The sequence below is a fragment of the Macaca thibetana genome, chromosome 10 (assembly GCF_024542745.1).
Source record: "Macaca thibetana thibetana isolate TM-01 chromosome 10, ASM2454274v1, whole genome shotgun sequence".
Lineage (NCBI taxonomy): Eukaryota > Metazoa > Chordata > Mammalia > Primates > Cercopithecidae > Macaca > Macaca thibetana.
The window spans coordinates 19992481-20007657 of NC_065587.1; the positions used below are offsets into that span (position 1 = coordinate 19992481).

General features: G+C 57.0%; 1 protein-coding gene across 2 annotated transcripts in view; it reads right to left on the reverse strand.

Moving 5' to 3' along the window:
* OSBP2 (oxysterol binding protein 2) overlaps positions 1-15177 on the reverse strand; it is a 220825-nt gene that overhangs the window by 26475 nt on the left and 179173 nt on the right. For both annotated transcript variants that reach the window (XM_050806701.1, XM_050806703.1), the window contains one exon: positions 10304-10557. In XM_050806701.1, the coding sequence (XP_050662658.1) occupies positions 10304-10557 (254 nt within the window). The remainder of the gene's footprint in view (positions 1-10303; positions 10558-15177) is intronic.

Sequence of the window (15177 nt, forward strand, 5' to 3'; positions counted from 1 at the left end):
CTCGACAGACAAGGGGGGGGGGTCTCCACCCTGGGGCAGCCCCACCTGGGGAGTCCAGGCCCTGCTTGCCCACCAGGGACTCTCCCTACTGAGAAGTCCGGCCTGGGGAAGAAGGCTGTAAGGGCTGCCCACCCAGGGGAAACCAAGTCAGGGGCCATGCCATGTGAGGTCTGAGCGGGGGTTGCTGCTGGTCACCGGTGCCCCATGGGACAGACATTGAGTGTCTCTGACCTGGAAACCTTTGCCCAGAGGTACCCCAGGAAAAGGAGGACAAACTCTAATCGCTTTTGCTGTTCCTAATCTTAATCCTGACAGCGATCTCACTGCTCCCTGGGACAGGCGGGAGAGCAAGGTGTGAGGTCAGCTAGCCTGGGTCCCCTGTGTGTGACCTAGGGCAGCCTCTGAAGCTCTTGGGAGCATGCAGAGCCAGGACCCTGTCTGGCCTTCAGTGGCTGCCTGGAAACTTCCCTCCTAGACAGGGATGTGAGGGAGGCACCAGAGGCCTGCTAGGCATTGACGTGGGCAGCCATTGGGCTCATGGAGGAGGTGGGGAGATTGGTCAAACGCCCAGATGGTCCAGGCTGGGCGACTGGCTCCAGCCATTAGCACACGCAGGAGGTCCCAGCACCCCTGGTGCAGGGATAATGGGAGAAAGTGCGGCTGGTCCAGGACCTGCCAGGCATCTGACGTGTCTGCCCTCCAGCTCTGGGCTCCCAGGTGGGCGGCCGGAGGACCCTCTGCTCTCCGGGTTTCTAGGGCCAAGGCTACCCACCCTCCACGCTGATCCTCACATCCCTTGTTGCCACAGACTCTGCCTCTCACCAGCCTGTGGTTCTGAAGGTGATGAGTGGTGAGATCACAGAGAGTCATGGTCTCCCTGAGCCCCTCTGCATGGCCAGGGGACTCACTGGAGTAACAGGACCTTGCCTCCCCTGCCATTGAGTGGTGGTGGGCTGGCCTCACCTATTTTTTTTGAGACAGAGTCTTGCTCTTGCCCAGGTTGGAGGGCAGTGGTGCCATCTCAGCTCACTGCAACCTCTGCCTCCCAGGCTCAAACGATTCTTGTGCCTCAGCCTTCTGAGTAGCTGGGACTACAGGCGCCTGCCACCACACCTGGCTAGTTTTTGTATTTTTAGTAGAGATAGGGTTTCACCATGTTGGCCAGGCTGGTCTCAAACTCCTGACCTCAAGTAATCTGCCCGCCTCGGCCTCCCAAAGTACTGGGATTACAGGCGTGAGCCACCGTGCCTGGCCTGGCTTCACTTTACACAGGATGAAACCCAAGCTCAGCAGGTGCCTCATAAAGGCAGGAAGGAACTGCACTGTGATTCTGGTCTTAAGTGTCTAAGACCCAGACTGGGGACCTGTGGAGCCACAAGGGGAAGTGCTGGGCTCCCCCAGGGATCCCTTTGGCCCAGCCAAGCTGTCATGCTGTGTCTCCATCACCTGCCTGCCCCCCCGAGGCTGAGCTCCCAGGGCCTGCTCCTCACAGGAGCCCTTGGCACAGGCTGGTAGCACACAGGGGCCTCAGCCGTTCCCAGTCCCCACCGTGGGTCGATCAGAGTGTCTCCTTGATGTGACTCACTCTCGGCACTGGTGAAGCAGCTTTCCACTCCAATTAAAACTTTAAAATAGCCTCTCCACATTCAAAACAGTTTGTCACTCACACACAGGAACCAACACCATCTGGCTTCCAGTTTGCCAACTGATTTTAGACAAACCTGGAATCTATTTTTACCCATCTCCCCAGGTCCTGGATGAGCAAGCTGTCAGGAGCAGGACGGTGGTCAGCTGGGCAGAAACCTGCCCCACAGGCCCCGGAGGGACAACAGAGAGCAGCTCCGGGCCTCTCACCCCCGCCTGGGTTGGCCTAAGGAACCCCACGTGACCTCCTGGGCCATGAGCCAAGCGGGGCCTCAGAGAAACCTCAGCATTTCTGGCAGTGGGGGCCCCTTCCGACAGGGGTCTTTGTTTCTACGATGCCCCACATCAGAAGCCCTGTATGAGGGCCCCAGGTTGCTGTCTCTGTTCCTGTGACCCTCTCCACAGCAGCCCTGCCTACCCCCGGTGCCCACTATGGCTATCTGGTGCCCCCAGTGTCTCCTACTTCCCCCTTGTACTTAGCCCTTGCAGCTGGAGTATCCCCAAGTGGAGTGTGCCCCGAGCCCACTCCATCGAGTGCTGGCTGTGCCGGGTGCCCTTCCTCCTCAGGTTTTCCCATGTCCTTGCCATCAGGATGTCGCAGGCACCCCATACTGCCCAGCCAGCCCTGCGGCAGGCACCAAAGTGTGTCTCCTGAGGGACACTACCTTCCTTGGTAAACCCAGGGACCAAGAGTGCGGCATCTGTCCCATCCAGGCCTGGTAAGCATCTACCCTCTGTTGGCCAGCCCTGCCCTCCCTGCTTTCTGCCTGCACTGGGCACCTCGAGCTAGCTCTGCCCACTCACTAGCTACACAAAACCCACTCCTGGGAAAGACCCTCCTGCATCCTGCAGAACCTGTGTGTGGGCCAAACTGGGCGTCAAACAGCAAGACCCCCATTCTGTAGGGGCCCAGGCCCCCAGCATGGGGTCCTTCCCCATGGCCTCTTCTCTCAACCACACAGCAACTCTGCTGTCCGTGCCTTCAGCTTAGAGCAGCACCGCCCATTCTCATGGGCGCCAGCTCTACTCTCACTGCCCAAGGGCCCCCGCAGGGCCTCAAGCACCTGCCCCTGCCTCGAGGATAGCACATTCTCCAAGCAGCAGAGGGGTCTCGCTAAAATGCACGTGGGATCATTTTATTTGGCCTTGAATCATTGACCTTGGCATTGAGTCACTTGGCATTGAGTCCCTCATTTCAAGTGGGAGCACAACGCTGTCAGCATGAGGTCCCTTGTGACTGGCCTCCTCTTCACTCTCACCTCCCCTCCTGTGGCTCCCAGTACACACTCCAGGGCGCCTGGCACCTGTGCCTCTGCTCAGCCCCCAGCCTGTGGCCTCTCACCCCATCCCACCTCCCTGGCTCTTTCCTCTAAAGGTCTTTTTGCCGCTGACATCCCGTATCACCTATGTGGTTACAGCTCCCACAGGAGGGTGCAGGGCCCACAAGGCTGGGGCTGTGTTCACCCTCACAGCTCAAGGTTCCCAAGTGCCACAGAGGGTCATGTGGTCAGAAGGACCAAGTCCTGGGCCCAGCATGAGTGACCAACTATGAGGAACCTTCCAAGTTCAGGAATGGGGGTCGAGTCAGGTGCAGTCGGTCTGGGCTGGGACCTGCCTGCAGGGACTGGAGGGACAGCAGCAGGAACGAGCCCACAGGCTGCTAAGAAGCAGGATGGAGCCCAGCTGCCGGCCCACCCAGGGGGCTCAGGACTACAGGGGAGAACACGGCCCAGCCTCGCTCTGCTGCCCTGGCCTGCAGATGGAACCTGCTCCTGCAGCTTTTTCACTTTGTGGATACTAATACTCCAAGCATGAGCTTGTAATATGTACAAACTCAATCATTTTCCACCTTAAGCCAAGTGACAGAAGCAGTGCCACTGTACAAGGTACACCCTGGTGCTCACGGAGGATGCTGCTGTGAGAGAGAATGTCCCCACCCCATGCCTGGCAGAGCACCTGTGCGCAGGCACGTTATGGTTTAAGACTCATTCTAAAAACCAAAGTCATTTAATAGTGCTACAGGGTTTCTCTTAAATGGCAGGCGAATTCACAGTTACCCAAAACAGTAATTCAAGCAATGATCTGCTAGGCTGGCTTTTATCAGAGTCAAAAAAATTACCCACTAGGGAATTTTGCCAGACACTAAGCGATTCATTCATTTGCCCCTGTGATTTTTCACAATATTCTCTCCACCCCTCCTCTCTCTCTCTCATTTGCCGAGGCTCCCATGTGCTGGGCTCTGAGCCAGGCATAGAGGCCACAGGGCTACAGGGATTTTGAGAGATACTGTGTCCTGCCCTTGCTGGAAGGACAGGGTCAAGATGCTGCAATAGAAAGATCTGTGAGACTCTGCAGGCCTGCAGGTGGGTGATCAGTGGTGCCAGGACAGGGATGCAGGGTAAGGGTGGACAGGGGAGGTTTTCTTGACCTCCTAACCCCGATCACGGGGAGGGTCAGGTTTATTTCTCTACCATAATGCAGCAGTGTAGCGGGCTCTGGAATCAGGAAGACGTGGGCCCGTATCCTTTTCAGCTGGGATCCTGAGCCCCTCAGCCTTGGTCTCCCCATGCGCAAGCCTGCAGAGTGGGCAGGGAAGGTGCATGCAGAATGTTCGGCATGCCACTCAATGCATGGAACACTCATCCCCTTTCCCATCCTGGCTCGCCACTGGCAGGGCCTGTCCCAGCCTCTCATAGCCCAGTCCTTAGGAGCTGGGGCATGGGTGTTGGGGGAACTACCACCAGGGCAGGAAGACGCAACCAGGGACAGGTGGCCTATGGGGAATGGGTGGGGAGACGCTGCTGGGCCCACCAGGGATGCTCAGGAATCGTGTGAACCCCATACCCTGGTTCTGTCTCATGGCTGAAAACCCAAGAGCCAAGCTGATCTCTCCAGGTTCCCTGAGCGGGAAGGCAAGGAGTCTACTCCCCTTTCCGGGCAGTGGGGCGGCGAGGCCACCACTCACACAATTGGCAAGCCTCGCCCAATGACCGGGTCCTGCCCACAGGCCCACCATGACTGGAGAACTGTCCAGAGGCCCAGGAAGGATAACCAAGTAGGCAGGTGGGAATAACAGAGGGGCTTCAGAGCCAAACTGGTACAGGTCCCCATCCCGGCCGGAGCAGAAAGACCTGTGCACGATGACAGCCCAGAAGGGAAAATATTAATATTTTCCTTCTCTGCCTGGGAGAAAGCCTACTTCCCATTCTGTGTCTGCTGCCTCGGCCCTCTGTAGGCCCAGCCAAGGCTTGCCCTAGCTCCTGCTGGGCTGTGGTCAGTTGGACAGGAATCTGCCTCCCTGCCAACTGGGAACCTTCCCGGGCTCTCCCTAAACTTGGCCTTCAAAAGTGGGCATGTGAGCTGGCGGCCCTGGGTCATCTTAGAACAGGTCACACCGATGAGCACATGCCTGGCAGCCTATCACTTTAAGAGTTTGCTGGACTGCCTGTTCCCTGTGAGTCCCTGTCTGGCACAGGCCTGGGCAGAGATCAGGAGGCAGCTGCTAAGATCTGATGTCAAATGCCCATCAGGCAGGGCTTTCCTAGCTTTGTGATGAGAGAGGGGTTGCCCTGAGTTCACGACGGGGCTACTGACTTACTCAAATGCTGACCCCAGAGGGTCCTTCCAAGGCCCACCACGTGCACCCTCCGAGTCTGGCTAGAAAGAACCCTGCCAGGGCTGGGTGCAGTGACTCACTCCTGTAATTCCAGCACTTTGGCAGGCCGAGGAACATAGATTGCCTGCGGTCGGGAGTTCAAGACCAGCCTGACCAACATGGAGAAACCATGTCTCTACTGAAAATACAAAACTATCCGGGCATGGTGGTGCATGCCTATAATCCCAGCTACTCAGGTGGCTGAGGCAAGAGACTAGCTTGAACCTGGGAGGTCAAGGTTGCGGTGAGCCAAGATCATGCCATTGCACTCCAGCCCGGGCAACAAGAGCAAAACTCTATCTCAAAAAAAAAAAAAAAAAGAAAGAAAAGAAAGAACCCTGCCAATCAAAATGTCACAAGGCAGAGGGAGGCTGGAGCCCAGTGTGGCGTGCACATGGAAAATGTGGTTACCTGTACAATTTAATGCCATGAAATGCTGTTCCGGGCCAGGTGATCCCTCCGGAAGGGGAGTGCAGGGGGGTGCAGGGTACAGGGGTGACCTCGGCAGGCTGAGGCCTCGGGGCTGGGCCTCCACTTCCTCACTGACCTTGTTCAGGTGAGAAAATGGGACTAGAAGGGCTTTGTAAAAGGTAACATCACAGGTAAATGTGAGCCGTGGGCCACTTGGAGTCCTTTATCTAGAGACACAAGATCCACTATGAAACATCACTTGCTGGCACTCCCACAGGGCTACTGTCGGGGACACCCGTGAGTAAGACACTCAGCCTGACCTCAGGGAGCACAAAGCCCAGTGGGGAATGGTTGAAACAATGGATTAAATGCCACGCGGCAGGGTGCCTGGGAGCTGGGGTCCCAGCCAGGAGGAAGGTTGCCCAAAAGAGGCCTTGGAAAGCCATGGTGACGTCCCTGTGGGGTTCTGAAGGATGACAAGGGAGCTGCCAGTACCTGAAGGATGAGGAAGGAGTGTTCTAGAACGTACAGCACTGGCAAAGGCATGGGGGGTTGAAACGCAGTGTCACTGTTCCAGATTCCCAATCCAGAAACCACCTCCGAGCACCTTGTTCCCTCAAACACCTGGGGCCGAAGCCATACCTGATGTGAGGTGAGGATGGCTGCAGCACCCTGCGAGGATCTGTGGGTGCGTGGAATGGGCCTGCACCACTAGCCGTGGGTCCTGGGCTCTCGGGAATCATCCAGAATACCCTCCTCTCTGCCCTTCTAGGATCTGAGGACCTAAAGGCTTATGGTATGTCCTTTCCCAAACTTGAAAGAAATTTAGAACTCACCTGACTTTTCTTTTCTTTTTTTTTTTTTTTTTGAGACAGTCTCACTCTTTTGCCAGGCTGGAGTGCAGTGGCGTGATCTTGGCTTACTGCAACCTCCATCTCCTGGGTTCAAATGATTCTCCTGCCTCAGCCTCCTGAGTAGCTGGGACTACAAGCATGCACCACCATGTCTGGCTAATTTTTGTTTGTTTTGTTTTTTTGAGACAGGGTCTCACTCTGTTGTTCAGGTTGGAGTGCAGTGGCGCAATCTCGGCTCACCGCAACCTCCGCCTCCTGGGTTCAAGTGAACCTGTCTTAGCCTCCTAAGTAGCTGGGATTACAGGTACGTGCCACCATGCCCAGCTAATTTTTGTATTTTTAGTAGAGACGGGGTTTCACCATGTTGGCCATGCTGGTCTTGAACTCCTGGCCTCAAGTGATCTGCCCACCTCAGTCTCCCAAAATGTTGGGATTACAGGTGAGTCACTACACCCAACCACCCTAACTTTTCTCCTGAAACCGGAACAACCCCAGATTCTTTGTGGTCTTAGAGAAAAGTGAAGATGGAGCAGCCAGCCTATCCTTGTAGGAAGAGAGCTGCCTGCCCCAGTGTGCCCTGAAGGACAAAGGACACCCTCCATGTGGGCTTTGTCTGGCCAGCCGTCCCTCATTTTAGGCTCTACTTCTATGATCCGGCTCAATCAGAGCCCACAAGGTGGAAAACACACAGCATTTCACCAGGAGGAGGGTCTGCCCTGTCCGAGGAGCCAGTGGCAGTAGAGATTTCCCCAATGCAGGCATGGGCGCTGCTGGGAGCATCCCTGCACACATCACAGTCAGGGCAGGGCTGGGGAGAGGGATGGAGATGCAGTGGGGTCCCCACAGTGGGAGCAGCAGCTCCCTCTCACTGTGAGATCGGGAGAGATTGGGGGTGATGATTTCTACCTTGTGGGGACCGCGGTGTGTGGCTTCCATATCCAAGTCCCTGGCTTCCCAGGAGGGGCCCTGGTGGGGCTGCAGCCATGGTTACCACAGAATTTGAAGCTGAAAGGTAAGACACTCCAGGGACTTACAGAGATCTTTGAGGTTGGGATCCTGCCCAGGGTGAAGGTGAGGCTGCCCCGTGTCCTGGCCTTGGCATGTAACCACCGCAGAAGGGGGCCTCTGCAACTCTCCAAGGAGGTCACCCTTACCTCCCTGAGGGAACGAGAGGATGAAGGCCATCACTTATCTTGCAGGCCACACAGACCTGGGTTTGCATCTTGGCATGGCCACCTACCAGCTGGGTTATGCTGAGCAGCTCAGGTGACTTCCCTGAGCCTCAGTTTCCACGCTGACACTAACAATCCCTCACAGGTGCTAACCAGGCTGTTGGAAGGAGTAAGTGGTTTGGTACCTGAATAAGCTCCCTGGAAGTTTGGAGGTGGGAGCAGCATGGATGTCCTAGTTACAGAGCCCTGGTCCAACACCTTCTCCTAACAGGTGCTGAAGCCATGGCCCGGCCAGGGGTGGGAACGCATGTGTCCCATGACCTTCAGGCAAGCGGCTGGCTTTGCCTACATGGCTCCTTTGCACACAGTGGGGGCTGAACCCTTGATGTCTGAGAGCTATGTAAACAGCCTTTCCAGAACTGCCCCAGTTCCTGCTAAGCGAGGAGTGGCTGTCAGGAAGGGTCCCCAGGGGAAACACGAGCCTCTGGGCTAGCCTGGGCTACAGGCACAGTCTGTCGGGGCAGCACCGCACTCCTGCCCTCCCTGCCCCTGATTTCACAGCAGGAGCTTGGGGAGGGGCCCTCATGGCAGGCTAACACCAGCAGGTTTGGCAGAACCCAGCCCAGGGCAGAGCTTCCGTCACTTAGGGCTGACTCTGCCGCCATGTTCCCCGGATGCTGGAGCTGCAGAAAGGAATCGTGACCAACCCCAGGGGGTTGTGCTTCTCATAAAACAATTCATTAGGCACTTAGACTTGGAGCTGTTTTGATGGCTTTGTAAACACAGATGAGCCTCTCATGTCTGATAAAAGACTGTGCAAGACGGCAGCCAGCTGAGACGCTCATTATCTCGGAAAAGCCAAAACTGCTTACTCAAGACAAAGCAGTTTTGGTCTCGGGTGGGGAGGCAGTGCCTGGGAAGCCTCCGGCGGTGGCTTCTAGGAGGGACAGGGAAATACAAACACATTATTATGTCATTCAGTGCTTCCCATGTGTGTGTGTCCCTGGTAGAAGTACAGCATAATCTGGTCTGTGGGCTGTAAGGAGGACACTGGGCCTGAGAGGGTGGACGTAGGAAAATAGTGCAGGTGACAATGGGGCCAACATGCAGGGTGGCCCAGCAGCCTCTCACCATCCTTGGCACATGGGGCCAACTACACCCAACCCCCCAGCACTGTGGGATCTGGGATGGAGAAGGCGCACACATCTGCTGAGCTGAGGCGGGTGGGCACCTGCACGCTGAGTTTCCCAGCAGCCGGGAAGGTGGGCACACCTCGCCCAGCCTCAGGCCCCAGGGTGGGATTCCCAAGGCTGCATTTGGGTACTCCAAGCCTGAGCATATCTGGGCAGGTGTGGGTGGTGGGGTGGCCCTCCCACCCCACAATCATGCTGCCAACAGGCCAGTGAAGCAGGCTTGGGGCAGGTCTTGGATGCCCAGGGTTTAGCCTGGGCTCTTGGCCTGCAGTGAGCTCTAGCCTCTATCTTCCCACCCTGCCCTTGCATTTCTTGTGGGGCCTGGAGCTTGGTCCCAGCTCGCAGTCCGGCCTTGGTCTAACCTCCTAGTTTGGGGGCTGGGTCCCCCAGCTGGAGCTCACCCAGGCACAAGCACTGCCCACTGTCCCCAGCCAGCAAGATGGCTCTCCTGAACCCCCTTCTCTGGACCTCACTTCTTCCTCTGTAGCAGCCTCCATTTCTGCACAGCTCCTCTGCTCTGGTCTCCTTACTCCCACAGCAGGCCACCCCAAGCTCCTAGAACTGCACCCCTGGCCTAGATGTACCACCCTGTGGGACTGTCCTGGGAGGAGGCTGTCGCAGTCAGACTTGTGTCTGGAGGGTAGAGGCCTGGAGGAGCACGCACACTTCTGGGGAACACTCCCCGGACAGAAAGAGGGAAGCAGGGCCAAGCACTATCCTCCTACCACCATCGAGACACCCTCGTGGCTCCCAGTCATAGCCGTGTGGTTTCCAGACCGGGGTGAGCGGCTGACTCCCACGGCGGGGCTGCTTAGTTTACAACTGCGGTTACCCACTTCGTCTACCATCAGGTTGGCACGACCTCGGCAGGCTCAGCTCTGAGGCTCTTCTAGCTCAGGGAGCCCTCGACCGCAGCCCCCACCACACACCCTCCCTTGTTGTGCACAGCGTCTGCTCCCACTGCATCTGGGGAGTGAACCCAGGGAGGAGGAGTAGCAGCCACTGAGGGCCAGTGTGGCAGCTGTGTCCCTACTGTGTGGGCAGAACTGACCCACTGGGCTAGCTACTCAACTTGGGGCCCCGACCTTCCTTATCGAGGCATGAAGTAACTGCAGACTGTACCAGAGTCCACACCCAACTCCAGTTTCCTCCAGACAGTGAAGAAGAATTTCCTTGCCCAACAACGGCCGAGTGAAGGAGATGATTTGAGAACCCGGAAGCTAGCTGGGGGGGGGGCGCTGGCTTTGGGAAACACCGTGGAACCGCAGGAAATGGAATGCTGACGCTTCAAGCACCCCTGGTCACCTGCTCAGGGACCCCGGGGCTGGAGCCAGGGAGCCCCGTGCCAGGGCGGTGGTGGGGGCGGGTACTCACGTTGATCATAGCATTGGATGTGATGCGGAAGAGGGTGGCCCGCTCGTTCACCACCTTCAGCTTCTCCCCACTCTCGGATGGGATCTTGAGGCCGTCCAGCTCCGTCAGGGAGCGCTGGAGTGCGGCGCCGTGCTTGGCGATGAGGTCATTGCACGTGCTGAGGTCATCTAACTTCAGGGAAAGATTCTTCAGGGTGTGGTGCAGCTCGTTCTTGTCGGCTGGGGTGGTAGCCTCGTCGTCATCCCCAGAGTCATCTGTGGAAGAAAATAGAGTTGTTATGGTCATTACGAACAGACGTGGTACCAAGAGATCTGCACAGCCAGGTCAAGCAGGGCAGGGTGGATAGCGCCATTCAAAAAACATCACTCCCCGAGATGGTGCCCATTCCTGTTCCTGGCCAGGGTGAGGTGCCTGGCCCAGCTTTCCCAGGGTGGGGTGAGCAAGGGCCCACCTGAGTCAGTGGGAAGGACTGTAAAGAGAGCCCAGCTTGAATGGCAGGGCCAGGACTGGGCTTTGGAGGCCGCAGGACTGCAGGCACCCACCTGCGTGCAGGGCACCAGCTCCCTATGTTGTGGTGTGCAGGGAAGGATGGGCTATGCTGGGTGGCGAGGTGGAGACTGCTCTGTGGGCACAGAGGCCTCTAGAATGGAGCCCAAGCTCCTTTCTCGGTGTCGCAGGCCTACCCCAAGCCAATCACTCCCACCCAGTCAATCTCACTTTGCTCTCTGATCATGCCCATCCCCCAGCCACACCAGTCTGTCCGCTGTTCCCTGCAAAGGCTTGAGCGCTACTGTTTGGGGCCTTTCCCGCCATGTCCCCACTGCCTGGAACCTTCTCATACCTGCCCCCACCAGAGGTCCCACCCCACCCACCCCTTTGAGGGCCAGCCCAATGCCACCTTCTGTCCAAACTCTGCCAAAAGAACCTGGGAAACATGACAAAACCCTGTCTTCTACAAAAAACAGAAAAATTAGCCAGGCATAGTGGCATATGCTGGTGGTCCCAGCTACCCAGGAGGCTGAGGTGGGAGGATCACCTGAGCCCAGGGAGGTGAAGGCTACAGTGAGCCATGATCGTGCCACTGCACTACAGCCTGTGTAACAGAATGAGACCTTGTTTCAAAAAACAAAACAAAACAAAAAAACCCAAAACACAACAACAAACAAAAACAAAGTCTACTAAAAGACCCCATGTCACAGTTGAGGCTCCCCTGTCCCTGCCTTCACCGATCTCCCTGCAGGAACACAGCCATTCTCACTGATGGAATGCCTTCTGTGTGCAAACATGCTGTGGCCTCTCAGTGGCCTTGCAGGGTAGGGACCAGATCATCCCCAGGCGACAGATGAGGAAACTGAGGCTCTGAGAAGTGAAGTCATGCCCACGCTGCCTGGCTGGCCACCCTCTTCCTTTTGGGCTGCTGGGGCCTCCATGAGAGGGGCAGGCTGTGCCCTCTGCCAGCTCCCACACCCCCTCTTACCTCTCTCTCACGCAGCTGCCCAGGGCCCTTTGACCTCCCTTTCCTGCCACCCAGCCTGCATCCAAGGGCATGGGGCTGTGGGTGTCTCTGTGGGGTGGCGCATCACAGTAGGTGGGGCAGGAGGCAGCTGGCCTAGGGCCACAGCACACCAAGAGGCTCACACCACCCCATGAGTCCCAGAGCCTGTAACTGCCAAGGGGTTTCTGAAATGCCTTGTTTAGAAATAATCAGCAAAAAACTTTTTTTAGATGAAGAAAATCTGTAACCCAAGATTTAAGATATTTTTGAAAAAGAATGCGTATTGTGAGAGAATGTTTCTTCCCACGGCAGGCAAGGTACACGGAGGTGGACATGGCTGAGTCACACATGGTGTCCATGGCAGGGTCAGGCCAGCCAGCTGTATGGGGCCTGAGCCAAGGGGAGCTGAGGAGGGTGCCCACGGCATACCCTGTCCCCCTCTGGCCACAGGGGCCTTGGGCCAGCATCCAGCCAGGAGGCAGGGAGCCTCCCATCACAACGGCAGCCCCCAAATGACAATAACTTGTTATTCAAATGACCGCCTGCCCCTCTCACGGAGGCCCCAGCAGCCCGGAAGGACGACAGTGGCCAGACAGGCGGCCCGAGCATGGCTTCACCTCTCAGAGTCTCGATTTCCTCATCTATTGCTTGGGGATGGGACAGTCCCTACCCTGGCAAGGCCATTGAGAGGCCACAGTGTGTCTGCACACAGAAGCCCAACTGTGACCCCCAGACATCTGGAGGCCACACCGGCTGGGCCAGGGTCTGGGCCACGGCTCCGTCAGTTGTTGCTCTGGGCCTCACAGTGGAGGTCAGTAGACAGTGACTATTCTTCCCTCCCTGCAGGCAAGAAAATGCAGGTTCCGAGAGGCCAAACCACCAGCTTAGTGCCAGCTATTCAGGGGCAGGGTTGGGATCTGAGTCCAGCTCTGTCTGTTCACAAGTCTTCCTCTCTCTGGATCGGCCTTAGAAAGGCTCTAATGGCTGATGTGTACCACACCTTTCCAGGTGCCAGGCTGTGGGTGAGGCGCTGCCTCAGTTAATGCCTGCGATGACCCGGCGAGGTAGATCTAGGAGCAGAAAGGTGCGTTGAAATTGCCCAGGGCCACGAGGTGAGGGGATTCCTGAGCAGCCAGGCCTCTGGCTTTAGAGCCTGTGCTCTTACCACCTGTGCCTGAGGCACGTGTCATCTCCCCAGGTTCAGTACATCTAATAACCAGAACGGCCAGCCCCCTATCCATCGGAATGGCCACCGGCTCAACACGGGGAGGGCCTCAACGGGGCATGCCCAACGCAGATGCAGGTCAGCCCAAATGTGACCCCTGCTCTGTAAGCAAGAGCTGGTGAGAGGCGCAGTCAGTCTAACCATAAGCATCCTTCCGTGTGGCGGGTGGAAGCAGGTAGCCACATTTCTGTATAACTTGCTTTTCAACAGTACACCTTAGTAAGCAGCCCTTAAGGTCCAAATTCAGGTCCCCAGGGACACAGGGACATGCTGTTCTGGCCTCAAGTCACTGGCCATGTTGTTGGGGCAGGATGGGAAGGCACTTGGGCCAGCGATTACCCACGAGCACAGTCTGTTCTGCAGAGACAGGCGGGGAGAGGTCCCCTCAAAGGGACGGAGAGATCAGGAGAAGGAGGGAGGATAGGACAAGAGAGGGAACGAGTGAGCGAGTGAATGAATGCTTCGGGGCCCGTCTAGGCCCATGGATTCCTCCCGGGGTTGGCGCGTCACACACAGGAAGGTAGGGTTTGAAGAAGGTGGGGGTAGGGGGTGGGACACAGAGGAGCAGGTTGGAAAGGGGAGAAGGTGAGGGGCTTCTGGCACAGACCAAGGAGCCTGGCCCTTTGTCCTCTGGCAAAAGGGAGCATGTGGCAGTTGACACAGTCCATGGGAAAGACAAGACTGCTGGCAGGTGGAATCACAGGCGGAGAGAGGGACAGAGAGGCCAGGAAGGGGTGGGCTTGGGCAGGAAGGACCCCTGCACCCAGCCCAGGCACACTGATGGTGGCTCCCACCCAGCTCCAAGGCCATGAACGACCTGTCACAGGCACGCTCCCATGCGTACCCACACACGCACCACCCCTCAAGGAAGGTGGCGTCACCCACCTCCCATGTTCTCACAGCAAGATAAGGATGCTGGGACACACACTGAGCACAGGGGTGTGGGCCTCACCCCAAGCCCAGGCAGAGGCAGAGCTGAACAATGAGGGGGCTTGGCCTCCACTTTAGTAAACTCTGGCCACCCTGAGTCCAGAAGTCTCAGTTCAGAACCGAGAGAGAATGATTTCCTGTTGTTTTAAGCCACTTGTCTGTGGTAATTTATTATGGCAGCCCCTGGAAATTAAGACAATGGCTTGAAACAACACATATTTTTTTTCCGCTTTTTGAGACAGAGTCTTGTGCTGTCGCCTAGGCTGGAGTGCAGTGGCGCAATCTTGGTTCACTGCATCCTCTACCTCCCAGGATCAAGCGATTCTCCCACCTCAGCCTCCTGAGTAGCTGGGATTACAAGTGTGCACTACCACGCCTGGCTAATTTTTGTATTTTTAGTAGAGAGGGGGTTTTACTATGTTGGCCAGGCTGGTCTTGAACTCCTGACCTGTGATCCGCCTGCCTCAGCCTCCCAAAGTGCTGGGATTACAGGCGTGAGCCACCATGCCCGTCTAGAGTTTACTTCAAATCACAGAGGCTCGGAACCAGGGGAGCCCTTGTTTACTGTGCCCCCACACCCCGTTCCCCACTCAGGGCTCTCTTTGACCCCTGCAATAGGTGGATCTGGCTAAGGAGGCCACAGGGTACCCCCTCAGGGCTGGGACCCTTCTATCATCGGGAGGCTCCTAGGAAGGAGTGGGTTGCCATGGAAACATCTAGTGCAGGGGAGCCAGGTGGGCTATTTTTAGAAGTAGAGCTTTTTTCTCATCTTTGGAGGAAAACAGATCAAGTTTCTCATTGGGGAAGCCCTGTTGGGGGCAGCTTTTTGAAACCAAGAACCTGAAAGGCTGCCTAGGCTGGTTATGGATTGGGAAGGAGGTGACCCAGTGGTGGTGTTAGGGCAGAAGCCCTGTGGCCACCCTGTGTGCACTGCTTGCTTATTTCGGGGAAACTAACTTTGCCCTCACCTGCCCATGAGCTCCTCCAGGGTTAAGGCACAGATGTCCAACAGACCCATCCCCTCACGTGTCACTGGAGAGGAGAGCAGCCCTGAAGGGTGGAAGGATGGCACTCACCCCGCTCACTGCACCCACACCCAGTGCTGGCTGGACGAGTTTTGGGGGACGTGCTGCTAAGAGGGGTCCTGGCAGGGGACAGGCCGGTGGGGCCTGGGGGTGGGGAGTGGCAAGAGCAGGGGCCTGGTGGAGGATGCTGGGAGCACTC